Below are 25,878 nucleotides of genomic sequence, written 5' to 3'. Positions count from 1 at the left end.
GAACACCACGGCGCTGCTACTGGGCACCTCTAAAATACCTGTTTACCCAGCCTGTTTCACTTGAATGTTGAACAATATGTGGAAGGTTCTGAGTCTGAGGAAACATTTTTAAAGAGTAACCTCATAGTATTCTGGGAATATTAAATGTTCATTAGTGAATATTCTATACGTGGTGCAAAACTGTTACATTCATCATAGTAACTTGGAATACATTGTTGATCAGTTTAATTTTTCTACTTAGCATCCACTAAGAGAAGTAATGTATCAAAAGAAATCTTGTACCAACCAGGCATTGCACATGTACCAACATTGTCTTTTCCACTGTGGGGCCTGTGGTGTACCTTGCAATCTCAGCCATATTTGGGTTTCTTAGAAAACTTATTTTTGAGTGTAACGCTACCAAGTGCTGAGTTTCCTCACCTCCAAAAGTTTTCTGGTATGTTTGCCCACAAGCTGAGATCTTCCAGGCTGGGGAAACTTAGTCAGGAAGTTTAAATTAGAACATGGACCCATTGTGCCCAGACCTATCTTACATGTACAGAGGGTTTGTGGTGTGTGTGGTTTTTTTTTTTTTTTTTTTTTTTAACCTCTCACTGGAGTAGTTAAGTTATACTGGACCGTTACCTTTCCTTTCCTACATACAGGCTTCCCAGCATAACTGTCCTCTGGCTGGAAGAGCTGAACTCTGCAGCCCCCTTCTGAAGTGCAGGCAATGGATAGTATAAAAAGTCTGTTAAGTTTTCTTTAAGAACAGCACAATATAGACATTGGATATCTCAGAACTTGGCTGATTGCTTGTCTCAACGGAGAAAATTATTACAATAATCTATATTATAGCACTTAGAGCTTTGAAAAGGAGCTTTCACTACAGGGTGGAGCTTTTTACTATTATATGTGGGGGCGGGGGGGTAAGAGGGGAAGGGATTGTTCACTTAGGATTGTTTACTCCAGCAAGCAACCCTGTGCTCCTTGTTTGGCTGATTTCCCCCCCCCCCCCCCAATTTGGCAGACTGTTCTATATCACATGGATCACATTCTTGTTTGCACTGTGACACAGAGGAAACTATTTTTCATTGACCTTGCTGTTGTCCCTAGTGATTGAAAACAACAGATAAATTTGGTGAGCATGAAGACTTGATCTGTCATTTGAGTTTCTTGACTTCGAAGAATTTTTAAATAAAAGCTAGAGTATGTCTACACAGCAAATAAAAACCGTGGCTAGCCTGTACCAGCTGAATCGGGCTCACGGGGTTCAGGCTAAGGGTCTGTTTAATGTAGACGTTTTTGCTGAGGCCAGCTTTGGGACCCACCCACCTCGCAGGGTCCTAGAGACCAGGCTGCAACCTGAGCTGAAATGTCTATGGCAGTTAAACAGCCCCTTAGCCCAAGCCTTGCGAGCTGGAGTCAGCTGGCACTGGCCAGCCACAGGTTTTTATTTTAACTGCAGTGTGGACATACCCTCAACTGCTTTTACTTTATTTGACTCCCCGGTGAACAATCCTGATGACTTCTAATTAGAAGAAAAATTCTGCCTTGTCCCTATGTAACTGTCCCAGTTACATAGGGACAATGCCCCTGAATGTCCCTACGTATGGGACAATGCCCATGAATGTCACTGAGGATTGTGTATGAGGATCTGAGGACAGAATTTTTTTCAGGGGAAGATGCTGTGCATTTCTAAAAATGATGATTGCTTGGTTACTCGTTTAGGATGCAGGCAATGTGCTTACAATAGAAATGTAGAAATGACTTCCATTCCTGTGTGTGTTGCAGCAAGTTAAACATTTAATATTTTTGTTTTTATATGGTTGCAGTGGGAAGCAAATTAGACTCAGAAGAACCTACACCAGATTGTTCTGGAGTTCCGATTTTGTTTGTTTCACCAACACCGCAAAATACAGAGCTCATGGACTGAGTTTCTTGTATGGTTGGTTATCTGATTTGGAAATTCTCCTAGAGTTACATGCTTGATGTACAACACTTCACATATTAAAGCAAGATGGGCCACATAAGGACCTGGTTCTGCAGTCATTCAGCACACCATGGGCAAAAATTCAGCCCTGGCATAAGTGAACACTATGAAATCAGTGGAATTGTGCCCACTTATAACAAGAGCTGAGTTTGGCCAAAGGTTTCATGCCCCATCCTAAACACTCAGGCAAAAGTTTCCAGCTAGATAGAAAACTCCCATTGAAATAAATGGCAGTTCTGCCCATACAAGATCTGGGTGTAAAATGAAAGGGCAGATTCTCAGCTACTGTAAATGGGCATAGCTCCCATGGCTTCAGTGGAGCTATAATAATTTACACCAGCTAAGAATCTACCCCAAGGGCCCAAACTATCAGATATGCTGTGCATCCACAACTCCAGCTGAAGTCAGCGAGAGCTAAGGTTGCTCAACACTCCTTAAAAACAGTCTGAGGGCCTTATGTTGTCACTTGTCTGTGCCAAGAGAGTATGATTAGAGCAAAATGGTAGCAGTTTAGGCCCATTTTTGCATAGGTATATGTAACTACAGAAGGTGCAAGGCAATGGGCATGCAGGCCCTTAAGGGCCTCAGTTTGCCCCACTATCTATTTAGTTTCCCTAGTGGATACGTCATCGGTGGGCCTTTTGCACCAGACTGAATGTCACATTTAGAAAAGCTATTTACAGAGTTGACAAACTTAACTCTGACAAATCTCATTGACTTAAATGGTGCTTGATAAGATGTATAGTCAAAACTAATATTGGTACCATTTCACCTAGTGTCACCAACTTGGTGGGATACTCTACAGGCTAATTCTGTCTCTAATATCAATAGGCTATGGGGTATTTAAAGATTAAGATAAACTATAACTTCAAGTTACCACAAACCTTGTAAGTAAATAGTAATGCCTTTATTTTTTGTTAAGAACAGCATTTTGAAAATAAAACATTTGCCCATGCTTTACAACCTTTTTAATTTTGTATACTTATATACAGTCATTATGGTACACATTGATTGTCTTGAAAATCCTTCAGAGGTGTACTTAAGATATCAGTATGCAACAACCAGCGGAAAAAAGGGTACGTTATAAAACACACATTAATACATTTAATAAATATATATTATCTATCAAAAATGAGCATTAGCTCTCCTCAATTAATAAAAAGCACCTGCTGGGTAATCTTGTAAGCTGGTAGAATAGTCCAATTGTTTAATTATAAAAGTTACAGTGCTCCCTTTTGCACAACCTTTGGTTAGACCCAAGGCATCAAACTCAAACATAGCCAACTATGATACCTGTCTGATACGAAATACAAACTAGCTAGCTCTGCAACAGTTGACATCTACCTTATTTATAGAAACAACTGTGTGCACTTAGGGCTCCCATCCTGTAAGGTGCTATACTTCTCCTGGGAAGTGGTAAGCACCCTCAACTCCCACTGCAGTTGGGACTGGGTCTTAATGTATGGCTGTGAACTACTTTCTAGCCATTGAATAGAAGCCACTTCCTACAGAAATGTTTTCTGTAACAAAGTTTTAAAATGTTTTAGATTTCATTTTTCTGTATAGGTAAGAGCCAGAAGGAAATAACCATTATTAATTTTAAAAGGGACAACATAGTAGCTTTTATAGTATAAAAGCTAATTATAACAATCCTGAAAGATTTGTGTTTACAGTTACATAGTACTTTGATCACAGATGCTCTACATTCTAAAAGGCAGAAGTAAACAACTTGTTTACATTAATAAAAATAAATTAACACAAAGGTGCCTTCAGTCACATGTTATTTGGAGCATTTGGCATTAGACTATCAAATGGCAAAAATAAGTTGCTTATTCTAGTTGTGTGAAGTTGGAAAATGAATAAACTCCTTCTTCTAATCAGTTAACACACCTCCGCCACTCCAAATTGCAGACCCAATCCTGCATGCTATTACTAATGTGAACAGTCCTAACTCACATGACCACTCAATGGAACTGAGGCTTTGTCTACACTACCAAGTTTTGTCACCAAAAACTGCCTTTTGGCAACAAAACAGAGAGATGTATACACTGCAATGCGACTTTTTTTCAGGAAAAACGCCCGGTTTCGGTGACAAAAACCTTCCACCCCTACAAGAGATTGACAATAAAGGAAGGGGAAAAGAAAAAACAAAGAGTCAGTGTAGAAACTGCTGTTTGTTTTGTCAGCAGAACTGGCTTCCGCCAGTATCCCACAATGCCTGCCCTGATCGCTCTGCTCAGTGTTTTGAACTCTGCTGCCCTTCCCTTTCCAAGTATGCGCCCCTTCCCTTTCCAAGTTGCGGGAAGTGTGCTGCTCCCTGTGGGGAACGAAGAGCAAATCATTGGAATACGCCTGTTCTGCCCGGCACTAGGAACACTGGGGCAGGCAGACTGCTGCACTGCTTTGACATTCTTCGGCATGGAGAGCTCACAGAGCTACTCATGATGCCGCTCCCAGCCGCTGAGGGAGAACTCAGAGGGAATCTTCCCATGATGTGCAGCAATCAGTTCCACCTTTCCACAACACTGTGCATTGCTCGCACTGTTGATGATGGTGCCCACAATGTGGACATGATCTGTCGACGGAGCAAGTGTGAACATCCTTTGTCGACTTCTGTTTTGTCGACTTTTGAGTGTCGACATAAGTTTTGTCAACAAAACTTGGTAGTATAGACAAAGCCTAATTTAGGGTTGCCAACTCTGAAGCTATTCCGGGAGATTTCCCTCTTTCCCCCCTCCCCCCCACCCCCATGATGTGATGTCATTTTGTTAAAATCTCCTGGATTGCTTTCAATAATCACCTGGAGATTGATGCCAATTCCGGGAGACTCCAGGCCAATCCTGGAGGGTTGTCAACCCTAGACTAATTATGTGAGCAAAGGTTTGCAGGTTCTGGCCTGGTCTGCGCTTAGGGCCTCAAAACTCCTACTGACTTCCTTTGGAGCAGGACTAGGCCCTTACTTTGTTAATCCATTCCCATCTAGAAAACTGAACACCATGTAAATGTTTACAAAATAACTATCCTGGAAAGAATTTATCCAAGATCTATAAAATGCGTATAGTACTGAATGTATACTTCTCAGCTGTAGCATGATAAATATTTTAAAAGAAAGCTGCCCTCCCATTTATGCCATGGTCATCTTATACATTTTTACAATAAAGACCTTTTCAGAGAATTTAACGTTTTTTAAATTGACGGTTTACAATGAAACTTTTGCAGACACACATCACCACTAGGTTTTATATTACTCCAAATTATGCAGTTTCTGGGATAATAAAATGATATTTTTGATAATTAATGGTTATCTGATCACAACTTTAACAGCTAGAGGTACTTCTAGATTACTGGATAGCATGCAATATCCACCTCTAGTCTACTCAGTTTCTTAGACAATCTAGTTACCTAAACAAGAGACTAAAACCATTTTTTTTTTCTCTTAAAAGCAAGCACATGCTTCCACTTTGCCTCTATTGGGAACATTAGACATGGATCTAACATGTTCCTTTAATCATGCATGACAGAAAAGTATGGTTCCTGAACCAGAAGGGCTGTTAGAAATAAAACCCTATAAGGTGATCATGGCAAGAATGGCAAAATATATCTTGTGTGTAATGCTTAGGGCCTGATCCTGCAGCCCTTACACCTGTGAGTAGACCTATTGATGTCAATGGGATCTACTCATGTGAGTACAAGACTACAGGATTAGGTCTGTTTACTGTAGAAATGAGGTACATGAAGAAACAGGGAGCCTTTTAAAAAAATAAACAGCTTATTTTTCTTTTTGCAGTATGCAGCAAATAGTATCCTTCTGTGAAGCTACTGAGCTATTCAGTTTTCTTTGTATATTATAATTTTATTTTTCATTTGAAAATAGAATATATATATATATTTATTACAACATATGCAAAATTTTCACCCTTATACGTAACCCACACCCTCATGTAAAAACAATTGCTTTTAGTATCTAGGAAAGCTAGGAGTAATGTTGACCAAACAATGAGGATACAATGATGCTTTCATAGGTTTGATATGTATTAAATGCTAAATAATAAAGGAATGATTCGCTTTAAAGTAACGAAAACCATGGCAAGAATAATGGGCAGTAAGAACTTGTTACATAGCCTAGATAAGCCTTGGTAAAGAATCTACCTTATCCCAACTCCAAAAGACAAAAAGCCCTGAACCTCCAGAGTGGAGACTCTACTAGCTATGCATTAAAAGACACACATACATTAAGATGCACAAACAATTGCAGTCAATAGGGCTACTCCCATGAGCAGGGGTTTCGGCACCAGTTCCAACAGTAGGAAGAGAGGGTCCAATCCCGCAAGTTACCAAGCTCCTCCTGGAAGGTGATCGATACCTTCCCATCCCCTTGAGTTTTTGCTTGGCACCTTACAGGATCAGCCATCAGAACACAAACAGAGTTCTGTGTAATACAGTAGGTTTCCTTTAATCCATCATCCTATGGGACTCCTTTTGGCAACCCCAAGCTACATTCTCTCCTCAGCTAAGAGCCTTTGCTGAAGCTTGTCCCTCCATAATTTGACTTAGTGCCCCCAAGTGTACATATGTAAAAAAAATTCTCAAGGGTTTGAGAACACGTGGTTCTGTTTGTACGCTGGAGTGAGACTGCATCAACAGGGCATCTTGAACTGCAGTGTCTGATTCTACATTGCTGAGGTGATCTGTCTCTACCTTCACTCTTAACAAATGTTGCTTGACAAAGTTGCATGAAGCATACACAGTCATTTCCTTTCACCACAACCGAATCGGATACCTTTTTCCCCCCTTAAGTGGATCACGTCTCATTGTTGAGAAATGGTAATTTAGTTGCCACAGACTGATGATGCTTGACCCTAAATGACATTCACATAGAGATGGATAATGGATCAACCAAGACACTTCACAACACTTGAAATGAAGAGAGAAAAAAATAAAGTAGGAAGAAACCCTGCATACTTTCACACTGTAGTGGCAATCTCTTATGGCAGCATGGATTAAATTGGTAAGGGAGAGTTCGGGCGGGAGAGGAGGTTGTTTTTTTGCAAACAGCTGGAAACCAACCAAAATCAGGCTTGCCTCGCACACTAGTTACAGACAGATTATATCTCACATTTAAGAATGCACAGTGTCCTCTCTTCCATTTCAAAGTGTGCCTATTTCTATTTTAAATTAAATTCATCCTGAATTTTGCAGAGTTTTTTTGTTTCTGTGATTTAGCTCATCAGTTTAACAGTATTCACATTTACATAAAATCCTCTCAAGGATTCCAAAGCTCCTGGATGTCTGGCTGCTTTGTTGTGGTATTATTGATTCCTCCCTTAGAAAGACACTGCCAAGGAATAACATTTGTAACAACGATTCTTATCTCTAGAACCTCTAGCCTTTCACCAGAGGTGTCTTCCAGTGTAACTTGGTGGAGCAGTTGGTATCTGGAAATAAGGATAATAAACCCATAACTAAGAGTTCCAGACTATTCAGAAAACAGTGTTAACATATGCTACATTACATGTCTAGTAGTAATAGCATTATCCGTTCTACAACAAAAGGTATAACAAAGCTTATCTTCAGTTTGTACAATGCATGTACCTCACCACAAAAAAAAGGGATGAATATGTATATATGTATCTATTTTGCTTTACTGTCTAAGGTAATCATCTTTAACTACTGTATGTGCGATTATTCTCCAGGAACAAGCTTTGTGCCTACCCCCAGAAAATCTCTCTAGCCCTTCATCCTTAACCTGCCTCTTCCCTGAGCTCCTTATTCTGGTGTAAGGGAATATAGGGATGGATTAATGCTGGCACCTAAAAGTATGGTGCTCATTATGGGCCCTGTAAGTTATTCTGAGAGCAAGGAATGAGTGTATTTACATCACTTTTGAATGATGTATCACTCAATGTACTACCCAGGAAAGGAAAATCCTGAGATCTAATAACTCTTCTTACTTAACAAAAAAAACCTTCAGTCAGATCAGCTTCCTGTGGGTTTTTTTAATGTGCAGGTTGAGTTATGGAATCAGCTCATGATTTAAAATAATGAAAACCCAACTTACCAGCCCATGAGTAAGTTTTTAAGAAGCATGTAGGTACGCATGAAAAGGTGGGAATGAAAATTCTCCTTTTTGTAACGAGAGGAGAAAGCTATAGGCAATTCCTCAAGTGCAAATTATACACACCATGGGAATGACTCTAAGCCATTCTTGCAATGACCTTGAATAACAGTATATCTATCAAATAGTAGCATGCCAAACCATTGTTTGAGAGGAAAATTAATTCACATTAGCCAAGATATTTTACCTTCCCCTCTTATATTTCTTTCCAAGGGTAGTACACCTCAATTGGTGTTCACCATATAGTGAAAAATATAGATTTTACAAGGAAAGTGAAATTGTGATATCAGCTATCTGCAGCAAAGATTCTTATGCCAAAGAATATACTGGACTGTAACCAAAAGTGTAACTTGCAGAAATCAGACTGTTATTAACTGTCACTTTGTTACATTCGTCCAAAGGAGGTACTGGATATAGATAGTTAGCAGAAAACTTGGTTCATTCAATCTAAACTGAATGGCCAAGTAAAGAAGTCCAAATTTTTTTTAATTGAATAATCTCAAAAGGGGAATGGAAGCATTACATGCATACTCGCTGCTAGAGATTTCATTTATAGTGTTTTCTTTCATATGAACAAGCAGTCTAACCTCAGAAGTTCATTCAATAAGTAGCGGTTGCACATTCCCCACTATATACCCAAGACTCGTACATTATCACATTTTTATACTTACAGTCCCACCATTTAGCACAACTGCCATCTCAGTTGGCTGATAAACATTGCTTCTAAAGGGAGCACTAGGTCGGCTTCCCAAGCTGCCATTGCGAAATCCTGCCGTTCTTAAAGCTGTGTTTAGAACAAGAGACATTTTTATTCTCATGCAAACAAATTAAACCCTTCTTTTCATGTGTCAGAATAATACATATTTTTAAAAATTACAAGAGTGATCTAGGGTGAAATCCGGATTCCGCTGAAGTCAGAGGTAGTTTTGCCATTGACTTAAAGCCATGATTTTGTCCCTCAGTTTTATTCTGCCTCTGTCGTTATATTTATACATTTTGGGTTGCATCTTTGAGTTTACTTTTAAATTAAAGAAACTGCTTGGCACAGGAAAAGAAGAAATAACTGGAGATAAATTCCAACTGCTAATGTGTTTTTCATTAGTATTTCCCATCAGGTATCCTTCAGTGTGCATGCACTAAGCAGTAAAGTAAAACAACATTTCTGCATCTTTTCATATTCAGAAAAAAGACATGCAAAATATTGTTTGAGCCAGTGAACACAACCCCCTGAGCATTATTTCAGAATGCCTAGTGCATAATGATTTTCCAAATATCTCCTATAGTTACTTTGAGAAACTAGAAATATTACACAAATATTGCTTTTGAATAGGTTGATCATGAAGATGTCTTGAAGCAAAAGATAAAATGCTGTTTATATCAGTAATATCTGGGAGTCTATCCATTATGACAGTCATGAATTTTAATGCATCATTTTTCTTCTTTTAATATTTACATGTTAAATGAGAGATGAAGTTAAGAGGTGTGGCTATTTACCTCTGAGCCAGTCAGGCAGCAGAGATTTGCATATGCTATCTGATTGTAGTTCAGAGGTGAACAATAGGCTTCACTGAACTCAGCTGCAGCCAGACAATATGCCTTCATTTGTATATGCAAACTGTGTCATTACAGTTGTTCTACACCTCAATATTATTATTGATAGGTATGAGGTTGTAGATCAAAACATGCCTATTTCAGCCACTCATGAACTAGAATTTCTCTCTTACATTTATTTCACGTTACAATTCTAGAGTCAGTGGGTAAGATCCTGGCCCCAGTGAAGTCAATGGGAGTTTTGCCATTGACTTCGCTGGAGCTGGAATTTCACCCCATGTGTACAGCAAGACTTAAAATTGATCATAATTCATAGAGCTATATACTGCCCTCAGTCTACTGCTTAGGGTGACCAGATGTCATTTTATGGGGACAGTCCTGATTTTTGGGCCTTTTTCTTATATAGGTTCCTATTACCCCACCCCCCCCACCCCCGTCCCGATTTTTCACACTTGCTGTCTGGTCACCCTACTACTGCTACTCCTATCAATAGGAGTTGTGCACAGAGATGAAGATCACTATTGATCTTTTACCATACAATAGTTTATTACACATAATTTTAGGCCCTGGCCCTGCAAACACACACATGTGAAATTTAGTTTTTAATGATGCTTACCTCCTCTGGAAAGTACTTTAAAAAGGATGGATGAAAAGCACTATTTAAATACTATGTATTATTATGTTACTCACAGGTCAATATTTAAACATGTCCATCTCACGATCAGTAATACATCTTTTTTAATATATAAATTGGCCTCCTCTCAATGTTTTAGCATAAATGGTTACACTGGCATTTATTATGCACTAAGAAATAGTTTCAGATGATTACAGTGTACCATTTGAAATTAAGGTATTACGTATCTATTTTACTGCCTATATACACCTCTACCCCGATATAACGCTGTCCTTGGGAGCCAAAAAAATCTTACCGCGTTATAGGTGAAACCGCGTTATATCGAACTTGCTTTGATCCGCCGGAGCGCGCAGCCCCTCTTCCCCCCAGAGCGCTGTTTTACCACGTTATATCCGAATTCATGTTATATTGGGTCATGTTATATCGGGGTAGAGGTGTAATTCACATATCTATTTGCAAATCTTAACAAGAAAATGTCAAATTAAATTTCATGTTGCTGGCTGAATTTTTTTAAAAACCTATTACTGCAAGTAATTCCTAAATTACTATAACATTTACAGTTTGCTTTGTGAATTTGTCTAATCATTCAATCTGTATGTCTTTAACATAATAGAGGAGAAACTTTAAAAACAATAAGCAAGTTGTAGATTAAAAACCTAAAATTGTCTGGGAAACTTGGGTAAGAACCAAATCCTGTGTGCCTTATAGAAATAGCTCAGTTCCCATACGTTTCACTTGCTGGAAGTGTTGGGAGTTCATCAACATTGTCTGTTTTGTGTAAATTCTAAGTATTTTACCAACATTCTCACAACACACATGTATGCAAGATACTCTTCCAAGGTGACCCTTAGGCCAGGCCTACACTAAAAAGGATAGCTGTCACCCCTCCCCTCACTGTAGTGAGTGTCTACACTGAAGCAATGCAGCTACTATGTTTCTAGTGAAGACATAGCTTTACCTCCACAGGGCACAAATAAACATTTGTTTTTCATCATAACAACTAATACCAGAGATATCAGATGGGAAAATCTAGTTACCTCCCTAACAAGATTGTATTGCAAATACAATGCCAAATTTTAAAACACCACTGTGCAACTTAGGCTATAGTAAATAATGCCATTTAATGATTCTGGGGGGGGGGGGGGGAAATGACGCATATAACTATTTTACTAAGGAAACACACAGTCCAAAGCAGATTGCAACAATCTCCATTAAAAAATATCAAGCATGGATAACAATAAAAAACTATTTAGAAATAAGGATCAGCTTGTCTGAGCTACATTAGAATCTTTAAACAGAGATAAAGGACCCATTTTAAAAGTATATATATTTGGAAGATTTAAAAAAGTTTACAAATCCTCACCATGTAAATATCAGAGACAAATCAATCATTACAACAGTGGGCTTTTGTTTAGAGAATCATAATACAGTAATATCATCATCTATTTAAAACAGCCCAATTCTGTGTTCTTTTATGTCTACATTAGTCTCTAACAACTCCACTGAAGTAATTCTAGTTACCCCAGTATAAAATGAGCTGAGGGGGGTGAGGGGTGGGAATCAGGTCCAAAATGCTTAGTGGCTTTAACAATAGGGAAACCTAAGAACAGCGATGATGCTTTCTGCTGCTGGTTCCTTAAAAATATACAACCCACTTCTTACCCAGCTAGAACGAAAACTGCGCTAAGGACCTCCATCAGGCAGCTCTCTGCCATAAGCAGCCACATAAGTATCCCTGTGTCCTTTCCACTAGAATGTTGTTCCGGTTTTAGCTAGTGATTGTCTCTGCTAGACAACCAACTTTTGCTGGCCCCTTGAACAGTCAGTTAAGGCCAATTTCACTGTGATTTCAATTGGATCTATTATTCTTCATTTCCTGTCATCTAAAATGTTGCATTAGTGGTGATGTTCATGTTACACAGTTGCCATATTTCACCCCAGTTGCACTTTGTGACAAACAAAGCAACTCCTTCATACATCGCGAGTACAGTTTGTAGAGCATCCATTCAGTTGCTTTTCATCCTTTGTCTACATATTTTCTATCCAGAATGTAAACATTGCAGGACAGAGCCTTTGTCTTTATACTTGTTTGTAAAGCACCAGGCACATTATTTATGTAGTCTCAGAAAAGAACTTTGGGACCCATTTCTGTGAAAGAAGGTATACATTTAATGTATGATCAGTTATTTTGTGGCCCAAGAATGCTGAGCGCTCCATGCACTCAGCCCTTGCTAATCATGTGTTTTTGACACGAGCAAAGAAAGTTTTTTGATCTCAACAGAGTTACTACTTATTTACAATGGTATAAATGAGAAAAAAATTCAGGCTGAGTAAGCAAGAAGCATGAATAAATTCAATTTTCTCTTGTGAACTTCAGGTCATATTATTAGGGAAATATTTTACTTGTAGCTTAATCTTTACAATTAGAGCTAATTACAGATTTTCTACTGAAATTTTTTTCAGCAGAAAGTGGCCTTTTTCTTTCCAAATGAAAACAGAATATTTGCCTTTCATTTTAATCTTCCTTAAAAACTAAAATAATTTATTTCAAACAAAGGCCACCATTAAAATAACAAACAAAAAAACCACACACACATTTCTGGAATTTTTCGGTTTACAGTTTTTGAAACACCTCAAAATATTTGTTTCATGGGAAATCGTGAAAAAAACAAACTGGGGGGGGGAGGGGGAGGGATTGGCATTTTGAATGAGCTCTGTCACAAACCAAATACACTAGAACAAATATCTTTGAGCAAATGTATACATTTTCTTCTCTTACTATAAGACAGTATTGGGTCGTTTATACAGTAAAATCTTACCTGCATTATGTTCATCCATTGAAAAGGCTTTGTTTTCCATGTAGCTCCGAGGAAGTTGTATATCTTCCTCAAAAGCAGTTTCACGCATTCTTGGTTGCGAAGTATCAAAATAATTGGGTGTGTTTTCTTGCTGTGACGGAAGAATGGTGCAATGAACTTCTGGGATAGCGTGAAAAATAACGAACACCCAACCACTGGACACCAGTGCAATGGCAAGAGTGGGGTCATTCCATTTGTCTTTTTTCCTCAGTTCAGTATTGCCAAACAGATACATCGTTATCCAAGCTACCCAAATTAGAATCGAGAAAAAAATCGTTATAATGAGGCATCCTCCATTTTTCTTCCACTTCTTAAACTTTCCACACAGGGTGAACAGAGAGACTCCCATGGTAACCATCATCAAGAACATAATATAAATCAAAGCCATAACAAAATCCCCTGGCTCATAATTGCAGGCCAGCTTCTTATCTCTCACAACTGTCAGTATTAGCCACTCCGTTGCAATAATGACCTGGACCAGCATAAGACAGATTGCCATGCCAGCTAGGTGCCAGCCAGATGGACTTTTACCATGTCGAACTAGTCTACGTAATCTCCAGGCTTGAGCTAGCAAACAGGAGAAGCACAACGCAAAGATAACGCCCCACAGAAACCTTCGAGTGGAACATACTGTTTCATCTTCCTGTATGATGAATGCAAAAGTCAGCCCAAACAGTCCTAGTGTCCCAAAGAGAAAGAGGAAATGCATTCCCAATGAGCTCTTCTTCTCTTTGTCCTTGATGAATGGCAACCTCACTAGCAAAATCAGCATCAACAGCAATGTCGTCAGCACTCCTGCTCCAGCAACTGCCTCCACTACTATTCCCCAAATGGCATCCAGGTCACACAGATAAATATACTGGGGGAGAAGATCCAGTCCACACCCTCTGGACGTACTTGAGTTTTCAGAAGAGCCATAACTGATGACGAAGAGGAGGAGGAAAACAATGGCTGGGTGGGTTTTCATTTTTCTGTCTGAGACAATAAGATAAAGTGACAAAATAATTGTTTATTTTAGCTGACTGTGCTTAAGCTGTTCCTTAGAAAACATCATTTACTACACAGTACCTTTCGAGATCTCATTTTAACTGGAAGCATAGCTTGCACACTATGGGAAGTAGTTTGTTCCAATTGTTCATGTCAAGGAACACGTTTACTTTTATTTGCACTGGATTTTCAGCTTCACCTGCTTCCCTAAGCCATAAAAGCTATTGTTGTCCTGTTGGATTCAGAATTTAAAATGATTCCCTTTTGTTTTTACATAATGTAAAGACATTTCCAAATGCAGGACTTGGATTCAACCTCAAATACAACCTTTATTATTGCCTAAACAAATTATTTATGAAGCAATGAATGATAAAGTACCTGTGTTTATTTAGTAATCAAATGTAATAGAGAAGATGAGAATGAAATGTGTATAAATTAAACTGCCTGTTAAATAAACACAGGGCTGATTTCAATATCAATATAAGTGACACCAGAATCAGGCCACTGATTTTACACCTGTGTAAGACCGTTACCTTCCATGGAATTACCCCCATTTCAGAGGGGGTCTAAGGTAAAATCAGATCCAGTCGTTTGCTCTATCGTTACTTTTTATACAAGGAACATAAAGTTTGCATTTAAAACAAAATACTTTTTTTTCCCATGTTTGTCTGTGTTGCGTTAAAATTTCATTCTGCTCAGTTTGCATCTCTTCACACAGTATTCCTTCCCCTGCCTTCCCATCCTGAGATCTTCTGCATTTACTGCAGGGAATGCTTAACTACAAAAGTTATCTGTGGCAGAAGTACATTGCACACATGCAGCATTGTTAATCAACTGAACAAAGAATGAGTCATTGTTCTTAGCAAATATAAAGCCACCCAAAAAGAGAAACAACAAAAATGGAACATCATGGTCTCTGCATCCTCAAAGTAAACAACTTTAAATTCTCTAGGAAGACAACATATCCAGTCATATTACACGCAAATGCAGCAGCAAAACCAAAGGTTTCTGACTAATTCCCTTTAGTTATATGCTGCCTCCCTAAATTCTCCCTGCAGTTTTAGAGAAATAGTGGTCTTCATTTTCATGCCTTCTTAAAGCAAAAGAATTGCTTTTAAAAAGTCTTTATATGTCACTTTTAAAACATGCATTCCATCCCAGTGATGGCCATACTTCAATGGCTGGGTAAAATGTGTCCAATATGGATCATATATGAAGCCTGATTCCCTCACAGGAATAGCCCTATTGATTTCAGTGGCATTATTAATGTGATAAGGGCTATTCACATGACCAAGCATTTGAAGGATAAGCCCATAGTATTTTGAGATCCTTTGATATAAAAGCACTACATAAATGTAAGCTATTACATTACTTGTGCACCAGCATATCACCATGTGGCATATTGAACATGTACATCAAGGGAAAAAAGAAGCTATTGATAAAGACAGATTTCCTAAGAATCAGGCAAACAGCCCCAAACTGGTAAATTTGTACAGATACTTTGCAGATCAGAAATACAGCTCATTGAAAACCTGAAAATAAGTTGACATGACTTGGACAAGGACTAATGTAACTATAAAGTGTTATCAAATTGAACATAATGATCAAAGTTATATTTTTTTAATTCTACTACTGCAATAACTATTTATATTATCAGACTACAACAGCGTGTGATTACTAAAGGTAAGAGCTGTGATTTCTCTGTTTATATTATGGTACTGTAATGATCAAAGCTGTAAGCGTGGACATATCAAGCAGTTTTAAAAATTAACGTTCGTTCCACTACCCTGTGTCATTAACAATGTCCATTTTAGGTCTCTGCTAAGATCAAAGATTTTGAACAACATTTTCTATTTCATTTACCAGGAGAGTAAATATACTAATACAGAAGCACAATGCTTTTTCTATTCATCTGTACTATAAATAAGAAATACTTAATATAAAAAATTAATTTGAAACAGTAATGTGGTTACAATTAAGTAATATGATTTGGACAAACAAAACAAAGTGTACAACTATCTTGACATGCTCATTGGAATAACAGGTTACCTCCATCATTCTGTGATGCGTTTCTAACCTGCCGTTATCACGCAAATGGGCTTAACTTGAGTAATGATGTATTGAAACACCACCAGGGCTAATGATTATTTTTCAACCAAACTATATGGTTTTTTTTTTTAATTGATTGATAGAGTAAAAAGAGTTTGTTTTTTATAATGTTTGAGTTCCCTATCCCATTCACTTGACCAGTCAAGTCCTTACCAAGGGGAATTTAGTCTCCAATAAACTAGGTTTACTTTTAAATTGAACAGTTGTTATACTGAATACATTCATTGGAGTCTGAAAATGGAATTAATCAAAAAGGGACCTATTCTGAATTACAGTCTTACAATCCCTTACACACATGAGCAGTCCGTACAATAAAGTCTCATTGACTTCAATGGGACTATTCACATGAGTAAGCACTACTCACAGGAGTAAGTTTGCTGGATCAGGCATCTGGTTGGGCTTTTCTAAATATCCAAACGCACCCGGCAAAGAACACTACTAAACTCATACTGCAGAGAATGAAATACAGTGCAGGGAGGAAATCTTTACAGACACTGTGGGGTATTGCATGCCTATAATCCATTAGTGCCAGTGTACCCTGTTGGTCTTGAGAATTCAGTTTAGTCTCAAACCATGCTTCTAGAAGCAAGCCATGTTGGAAGGTGAATAGCTGGCACTAACAAATGTAGGCCAGATACAACTCCATTTGAGAGATGTAGGCTCAGTCCCTGAACAATTGTGATAGCACATTGACTACTCTAAGGTCTGGTCTATACTACCCGCCTGAATCGGCGGGTAGAAATCGACCTCTCGGGGATCGATTTATCGCGTCCCGTTGGGACGCGACAATCGATCCCCAAATCGGCGCTGTAACTCCACCAGCGGAGGTGGTAGTAAGCGCCGCCGACAAAAAGCGGCAGAAGTCGATTTTGCCTCCGTCCTCACAACGGGGTAAGTCGGCTGCAATACGTCGAATTCAGCTACGCTATTCACGTAGCTGAATTTGCGTATCTTAAATCGACTCCCCGCTGTAGTGTAGATGTACCCTAAGTTGCTGAGTAGTCTTGAATCACAGTCTAGAAATGTACATGTGTTTAATGATCATGTCCTCAGTGGTACAAGAGTGAGAAAGAAACAGATTTTGGGGTTCACCGCACTCTGTTGAAAAATAGAACTAAAAAACCACTTAATTACAAGTTTAAATTCAGCAGGCATAAGTATCAAAGGCAGGGTTACCAATCAGGATTTGAAAATAGATCAATAGCAAATGAGAGGCTTCCATATCTACAGTTGAGGAGGCATTACTACAATCCAGGGTTCAGAGTAGCAGCCGTGTTAGTCTGTATCCGCAAAAAGAACCGGAGTACTTGTGGCACCTTAGAGACTAACAAATTTATTAGAGCATAATGTGGCTGTAGTCCACGAAAGCTTATGCTCTAATAAATTTGTTAGTCTCTAAGGTGCCACAAGTACTCCTCGTTCTTTTTACAATCCAGGGTGTAATTAAAGATTCATGTGGAATAATGAATAAAGAGTGAAACACAGAAAACATACTACTGTAATTAACTTTACCAAAAGTCATAGTCACTTGGTTAACATGTTTTGAGACACAATTCTTAAAGGGCCTGATTCTGAGAAGTGCTGAGCCCCCTCAACTCCCATTTACAATGAAGTGAGCAAGTCCACTTTTAAAGGATTCAGTGCAATATTGGAAACCACAGGAACTAAATTCAAGCAATGGATCGTGTGGATCGTCGTTCAGATTTCACTCTACGTTAAAGTCTGCTGGGTTTGGAAAAAATATGAGAAACTGCCCTTTAAATTAAGATCACTTTAAATTTGCATTATCTCACTGCATCCAAATTAGAATAGAAATATACTAAACTGGTTTCAATTCTAGCGTTGTTGATTAGTTGCTCTCCAAAGACCTGAGGGTAATGAATTAAATACAAGTATCTCCAATTCTGAGATATATTCCAGTTCTGGCTACTTTATTCATGTCATGTAATCCTCATGTGATTGAGCTATTCTAGGACAGTCTGTTTCCATGGAGATTGTGCTCCATGGGTAATCAGTCATATTGTCAGTCCATCATTTATTTCCTGTTCCTATTTGGATATTCTTATCTCCCATACAGGAAGGGGTAGGTTTCTTTGGAGAGGGAAGCCTCCAGCAAAATCAAACTCAGAAAAAGCCAGTCTCATCAAACTCTACTGGGAGTTTTTTCAAGTAGTGACTTTTGGGAGAGCTGTGTACTGTAATTTGGAGATATTTATTTCTTCTCTTTAGAAAGCTCCATAATATCTACAACAGCAACTAGGGAAACGTTTGGGATTGCTCCTGGGAGTTTTTTTTCATGTCAAATTTCAGTATGGTAGCATCATAGAAATGTAGGACTAGAAGGGATCTGGAGAGGTCATCTAGTCCAGCCCCCTAAGCTGAGCCAGGACCAAGTACTCCTAACATCATTCCTGACAGATGTTTGTCTAACTGGTTCTCAAAAGCCTCCAATGACCAATTCCACAACCTCTTTTGGAAGCCTATTCCAGGCTTTAGCTATCCTAGTTAGAAAGCATTTCCTAATATCTAGCCTAAATCTCCCTTGCTGCAGATTAAGTTGATTATTTCTTGTCCTGTCTTCAGTGGATATGGAGACCAACTGATCACTGTCCTCTTTGTAAGTCCTTAACATATTTGAAGACTTATCACGTCCGCCATTCAGTCTTCTTTTCACAAGACTAAACGTGCCCAGTTTTTTGAAGTTTTCCTCATAGGTCAGGTTTTCTAAACATTTTATCATTTTTGTTGCTCTCCTCTGGAGTCTTTCCAATTAGTCCACATCTTTCCTAAAGTGTAGCACCCAAAAATTGGCACAATACTCCAGCTGAGGCCTCACCAATGCCAAGTAGAATGGGACAATTATCTCCTGTGTCTTACATATAACACTTGTTAATGCACCCCAGAATATTTGCCTGTTTTGCAAATGAATCACATTGTTGGCTCATGTTCAATTTGTGATCCACTATAACCTCCAGATCCATTTCAGCAGTACTACTGCCTAACCAGTTATTCTCCATTTTGTAGTTGTGCATTAGTGTATGGCATTATTGAGTCATATCATTGGTCCCGTCTACACTGGGTCTTGTAACAGTGTCTAAAAGCACTCCCAAACATGGTTCTAGCCAAAGGACTTGTCTCTCCTGTAAGCACAATCATGCAATTCAACCCAGTAGTTCTCACACTTGTGTACTGGTGATGCCTTTCACATAGCAAGCCACTGAGTGTGACCCCCCCCCCTTGTAAATTAAAAACACTTTTTTATATATTTAACATCATTATAAATGCTGGAGGCAAAGTGGGGTTTGAGGTGGAGGCTGACAGCTCGCTGTAATAACCTCACGACCCCCTAAGGGGTCCTGACCCCTCATTTGAGAACCCCTGATTTAACCTGTTTACAACACACTTGGCCCCTAACTTGGTTACAATTTGACGTGTAGAATGGACCTTAACTGCATTTCATAGTCAGTCTGAAACCACAGCTAAAATGTTGTCCCTGACACTGTTACAGAGTTCTGCCAGACAAGAAGAATTCATGTTATAGCATAGGGACATGGCAGAATCCTAGCCTGTTTTCTTTTGTAGTTTAAATGGGTCCATATGGGAAGTCTAAAACATGTTTTTTGGCAAGAGGGTTGTTTTGGAAGGAGCAAAAACCATGTCCACACTGGATAAACCAAACCAACCTGTGTTATAACCATGCAGTAGTGGGCAGACTCAGAGGCCTTGTCTACACTGGACTTTTAGAGGGAAATCTTCCACTCTTGCACTACCACCAGTGTAGACCTGCTCTGAGCAGGGTTATAGGAGCCCACGGTGTTTTTTTTTTTTAAAAAGACACTATCTACATTAGTGCTCCCACCATTGCTACCACTGAGCGAACTGCATCAGTAATTATGCAATATTGGGAGATTTCAAAAACACATCCAATATAGACACAGGCAGTGTCAGAGTATCCAACACAGTTGGAGTAGCCTGAGGAAAAACAGTTTTGAATGGGGCAGTTATAGCACAGAAGCAAACCTATAATAGAATTATTTTTAACAGAGTCTTCCCAAAATTAAATTTCATGCCATAAGTCTAACCCAGCCTGGAACCCTGGGCACCTGAAAAAGAAATATGTACACTATATTTTAGACTCTTCAATAAACTATATTTCCAATACCTCTCCGAGAGAGTAACTGCAACCCAACGCAAAAAAATCAGAGTGGCTTGAATATCCAGAAATACAGGCTCAAATTTTGATCTCAGTTACACCAGTCCACATCCAAACTAACTCTATTGTTTTTCTCTGAGAGTAGAGTCTGGCCTCAGTATATGATTCACAGGAGGAATGGTGGACACCAAGCCACTCCAGCAATTACAAAGCACAATTATAAACAACTAAAAGGAGACTGAAGGCCTAAAAGCTATCTTCCAAAAGTTGTCACGTTTAAGAATCTTACAATAATGCTTCTGTCAGGCTGACCTTCCACAGCTAAAGTAGCTGAGCCAGATCCTTAGCTGATGTAAATCTGCACAGCTCCACTGACTTCAGCTGAGCATCTGGCCAATCTAGCTCACAGAAAGATACCCTGGTGCTCTGCACTTTTTTAAAATAAAACTTTTTTTTAAATCAACACTTCTTAACCCGAATAAAGTTTTTCTGCTACATTAGATGGTTATATAATGTATCATTATTAAACTGTTTAAACTTCTAAAAATCAATGCATTTTACATGTGAGGATACCCTTGTAAAAACATCCACTTGTCTAAATTTGAACAGGAAGAAGAGTCCTATATAAAAGCATTAGTGGTACAGCTACCAATCCTGTTCTGTCTTACATGGTGTGATGGGGTGTCCACCCCACACAGGATGGAAGGGGTAAATGGAGGTCAGATGGGCCAATTAACCTAGTCGAGAGGAGGTGGAGAAGAAAGCCATAACTAGAGGAACAGGTCTACCTGTTCAGGAACAGGCAGGGCCTATATCCAGCCAGGTAGCAGCCTGCAGAGAGGGGTGGCTGTTGCTGGGAAAGGCTGCTGCTGAAATAGGACAGTTACTCCTTGGGAAGAGGGAGGAGTGTAAAGGGGCTGGAGACAGGGGTGTGTAGGGAAGTAGACTGCAGTGACCCCCTGAGTGGAGGGAGTCTGAGGCTGGCAAACCCAGAGAGGGTAGAAACCAGGGATGTAGGAAGCCCAAGGAAACAGCAGCAAGGGATAGGACTGCACAGGGACTGTGCCTGCTTGTTATAGGATCCCTGCGCTGGAATCCAGTATAGAGAGTGGGCCTTAGTTTCTCTACCAGCCACTGGGAAGTCGTGCAGGATGTTGGAGATGCCAGCCAGACAGCTGGTCTGGAAGGATTGTGATTTCCCTGGAAGGGGAGGACTTTAGTGACCTGGCTGGAGGGCCAAGCCACGAAGGGGAGACTGCAGATCTGGGAGTGAGCAGGGCTGCAGACTGAGAGGTCATCACCAGAGGGAGAGCATGAGCAGGCAGAGCTAATCCCCAGAATGGCCAGCAGGAGGTCCTGCAAGAGGTGAGTGTGCCCCATGACACGAGTTGATTTCCTCACTATTAGTTTTAGTCACGGATACTTGCCACAAAGAAAATGCTTCCACCACCATGAAGCATTGTGTAGAGATGCTTATGAGTTAGAAATTAATCATAACATAGGATTTGTACCCAGTCCTCTTATCAGATCTCAGGAATAAGCTTCAGGACTGATAACAGTGTAGCAACAGCTAAGCTGAGATCAGACTGCTGAAGAGATGTATTTCCAGAATAATAATTAATAATGAGATTCTGCGTTGTATGCAAAAACGAGGCAGTGATTTAGTCTTACTCTGCACAATAACACAATACTTTTTAGAGCTCAGTACCTCAGCTGCTATAGAATTTGTGACTCCATTCACAAATGGGATATGTAGAATAACTATTGCTGTATCTTAAAAATACTTTGCGGTGCTGAATATAACTGAAATTCATTCTAATATTCTAGATGTTCTGAATTCCTTTTAGTCGTGTTCTTTACGTCATCCATCCATGTCTAGATACGTGCAATTATAAGGTCTAAGGAGCATTGGGTTTTGCATTAAAGTGATTATGCACTTGATCACTTCTCTTGCTGGCTTTTACTTCTAGGAATGTCCCTATTAATGTAAGAACTTAAATCATGGACTCTCTCTCTCTCTCCACTCTGTTACAAAAAGATTAATTGCAATTTCTTCTGATGTAGTGGGGAGGATCCTTCAATATGCAACAGCCAACTTACATGTAAAATACCATGCATACAGGGATAGAGACTGCAGAAATGTTTACAGTCTAAGTGCTTTGACATAAGAAATCCTGTTATCTTTGGGATAAACATTAGATCAGGTATAAACAAAGGGTTCAAAGAAGTACTAAGTCCCTGTCCCTATTTGGCTGTTTAAGGGCATGATGTTTATAAGAATTTTCTGTTAACTAGACAACAAATCACCCAACCCCTGCCCTAGGCCAGTGGTTCTCAACCATGGGCATATGTACCTCTGCTGGTAGGCAGAGGTCTTCCAGGCGGTACATCATCTCATCTAGATATTTGCCTAGTTTTACAACAGGCTACATAAAAAGCACTAGTAAAGTCAGTACAAACTAAAATGTCATACAGACAGTGATTTGTTTATACTGCTCTATACTCTGAAATGTAAGTGCAATATTTATATTCCAATTGATTTTATAATATAGTAAAAATGAGAAAGTAAGCCATTTTTCAGTAATTTGCTGTGACACGTGTGTTTTTATGTCTGATGTTGTAAGCAAGTAATTTTTGAAGTGAGGTGAAATAAGACGGCAGGGTACCCAAGACAAATCAGACTCCTGAAGGAAGTACGGGGGTCTGGAAAGGTTGAGAGCCACTGCCCTAGACTGTAATATGCACAAGGTACCAGCTCCCATACATTTAGCTGCACCAGCTGAGCAGAGCTCCCACCGTCCAAACAAATACTGCTGAGCCCTAACAAAGGCAGTGATGGGGATGGCCCAACAAAGAGCTTTTCTCCATTCAACCCAGATCCCTTATGATTCTCCTCCAGCTCCCAGCGGGAGGATTTTCTGGCTCTGGTGTGGCATCCAAAGTGCTTAGGTCACAAGCAGAATGGAGCCCTAAAGAGGAGCCAAGCAGCCCAGTCCCCCTAGTCTTATAGGCAGCTGCCTGCTCACCAGTTTCCCCTTAATCCTGCCTGCAGCCGCCTGCTTTTTCTGTCCTAGCTCCTGCCTCTTTTCCTTTGTCCCCCAACCCCAAGTGTGACAGACTCTTGCACTATTTTCCCCTAGTTCAGGCTCCAGCCTCCTTCCCCGCCTCCCCCGGAGCTGCACACAGCCCCCCTCCCTGTCCTATATCCAGCCTAATCCCCCTCGTAGTCCTATCTCCAGCCTGCTGTCAGCCACCAGGCTAATTCCGCCGGAGCTGCAGAGGCGCAGAAGAGGAAAGCAGGGGCTGCAGTTCTGTCGCGTTTGTCTCCTACAATCACGAGTGTTTGGGGTCTACCCGGGCTGCGGGTGGGGCGAGCCGCTCGCTTGTGAAATATCTTCCCGTGTAAACGCTAAATCAACACACAGTGAGCAACATCTTCTCGAGGTTCAGGCACCTCCAAACAAGGGGAGCCTGAGCGTACCCTCAAAGGCTCCACTGTACCAAGCGAGCCTGGGTCCCCAGGCCCTTCAGCTCCGATGTCTCTAGCCATGCTTGAGCTAGGGATAGCGGGGGGCTTTCCATCATGTACAGGGTTTGCAGTTTGGTTCAATGGCTCTTTGCACCCCCACTATACACATTGTTCCAGCACCCCTGGGTGGAGAGCGAGACAGATTGTCTGGCTCCCCAACCCACCCACTAATCCAGCTGTTCTCCCCGACTCGGGTGCACTGGGGCCCCTCGCTTGCAGCAGGACGCGGGATCGTGGTTCCCCCCCATTACCAAGGCTCAGCTCCCGCAACCCACCAGCAAGGCTCCTGCCCTCCGTTGCTCCGGCTCCGGGTAGCTCCGTTGTGTCCCCTGCTGTTTTGCACTGAACAGCGGCCGCCCCTACCTACGCCGGGGGGCGCAATCCCGGGGACGAAGCCCCTAGTGAGTCCCCCCGTTCCTGTGAGGAGCGGGAGCACTGGAGCTGGGTAGCCGGAGCGGGAGATTTGCCTTCCACCAACATCCCCCCCCCGCTGACAACTTGTGTCCCGCGCCCAAGGCGGCGGAGGCTATAAAGCACAGCCCAGAAAGCAGCCTGGGTATTAGCAGCAGCTCCCGGCGAAATGAGCTGCAACGGCGCGGGGGGTGTTTCCTTTGCAAATGAATGCGAATTGGATTGAAATATTCTAACCCCCCCCCCCCGCCCCCGACAAACACACAACCCAACAAGCCAGGAGCCCAGCAGGGAGGGCGCAGGACTGATCAGGGCTGTGCTGCCCCGGCCAGGGAGGGCTGGATTGGGAATGCGCCACCATGCAGGGGCTGCTCTGTCCCTCTGGCTGCCCCCCACGCCTCATTGCTCAGCCCCCGTCTGTGCCTTCCTCCCCCGAGTCCGTGCGCCGTCCCTTCGGCCCCTGCTCCCTCCCTCAGCGTTCACCCCTCCGCTTTCCCCGCTCTGCAGCCCCACGGCTCGCCCGGTTCCCTCGCCCTCCGCTTCCAAGGCTCGCCCGGTTCCCCCGCCCCAGGGCTCGCCTGGTTCCCTCGCCCCCCGCTTCCAGGGCTCGCCCGGTTCCCCCGCCCCCCGCTTCCAAGGCTCGCCCGGTTCCCGCGCCCCATTTCCAATGCTCGCTCGCCCCCGATTCTCTCGCTCCCCGCCCCAGCTCACCTCCGGGTCCCGGTCCCCCACCCCCGTGCAAGGCTCGCTCGCCCTCCTTGCCCCAGGCGAGCCGTGGCGGGGAGCTGCCCGCGTTCACTCACTCGCTCGTTCGCTGGTCGCTCGCCGGCGGTCGGTGGCCCTGGGCGGCGGGGGACTGTCTCCTTCACAGCCCGCAGGCACGTCCCATGTCTGCCCCGGGACGGGGTGTGGAGCCCAGCGCCGAGACCCGGCGTGCACAGGGCGCAGCAGCGCCCGCCCCGGCAGTGCGCACTGTGCGAGGCTCGGCGAGCTCTGGGCAGAGCTGACAGCTCCGCTGCGGTACTGCCGGGGCTGACAGCTCCCCTCCCACCGGCGGCTGCCCCGCCCCGGCCGAGCCCCCTCCCCGCGCGCCCGGCTAGAGCTCGCCCGAGCCCCGCTGTGCCCGCCAGAGGGAAGTCGTCGCCCCCGGCGCCTTCCTGCTCGTGGGAGCGGGAGCCGCGCTAGGCACATGGGCAGGGGGACAGGACACACGCTACACGTGTAGTGACACACATACCCCCATCTAGTACACAGATACACAGGTGTGACCCAGGTAGAACGGGACGTGCCCATTCCCACACACAGAACCCATGTGCAAGGCATCACAGACACTTGACATACACAAACGCACAACACACACATGCAGGGTGAGCGACCCACAGGGACAACACATGCACTGATACGCACGCACTTATTCACAGACACACATCATCGTGTGACAAACACAGGTACTTCATGCAGACCTGCACGTCACACAGAATATACACATGTGCAGATGCTGCACTGATGAGTGCAGTATAAATTCAGATAGAATAAATTAGCTACACGTGTATAGTGTG

The 25,878-nt window shown here is 41.7% G+C and overlaps 2 protein-coding genes across 4 annotated transcripts in view; one reads left to right on the top strand and one right to left on the bottom strand.

The window, feature by feature from the left end:
* IQCK (IQ motif containing K) overlaps positions 1 to 3,922 on the top strand; it is a 99,435-nt gene extending 95,513 nt beyond the window's left edge. For both annotated transcript variants that reach the window (XM_034782776.1, XM_034782775.1), the window contains one exon: positions 1,815 to 3,922. In XM_034782776.1, the coding sequence (XP_034638667.1) occupies positions 1,815 to 1,915 (101 nt within the window). In that variant the 3' untranslated portion in view covers positions 1,916 to 3,922. The remainder of the gene's footprint in view (positions 1 to 1,814) is intronic.
* On the bottom strand, positions 3,922 to 25,321 carry GPRC5B (G protein-coupled receptor class C group 5 member B). Of its 2 annotated transcripts, none has more exons than XM_034782774.1 (4): positions 25,123 to 25,321; positions 13,092 to 14,105; positions 8,759 to 8,871; positions 3,922 to 7,407 (listed from the first exon to the last, which is right to left on the bottom strand). In XM_034782774.1, the coding sequence occupies exons 2-4, from the start codon at positions 14,095 to 14,097 to the stop codon at positions 7,363 to 7,365; spliced, it is 1,164 nt and encodes a 387-aa protein (XP_034638665.1). In that variant the 5' UTR covers positions 14,098 to 14,105; positions 25,123 to 25,321; the 3' UTR covers positions 3,922 to 7,362. The 2 variants fall into 2 exon arrangements, with proteins under 2 accessions (XP_034638665.1, XP_034638664.1); XM_034782773.1 differs by having other exon boundaries at positions 25,031 to 25,166.
* Between the last annotated feature and the right edge of the window lie 557 nt (positions 25,322 to 25,878).

The sequence above is a fragment of the Trachemys scripta genome, chromosome 10, assembly GCF_013100865.1.
Source record: "Trachemys scripta elegans isolate TJP31775 chromosome 10, CAS_Tse_1.0, whole genome shotgun sequence".
Taxonomy (NCBI): Eukaryota; Metazoa; Chordata; order Testudines; family Emydidae; genus Trachemys; species Trachemys scripta.
Note: the sequence above shows the minus strand (reverse complement) of the source record. Positions and strands in the feature narration are given on the sequence as shown.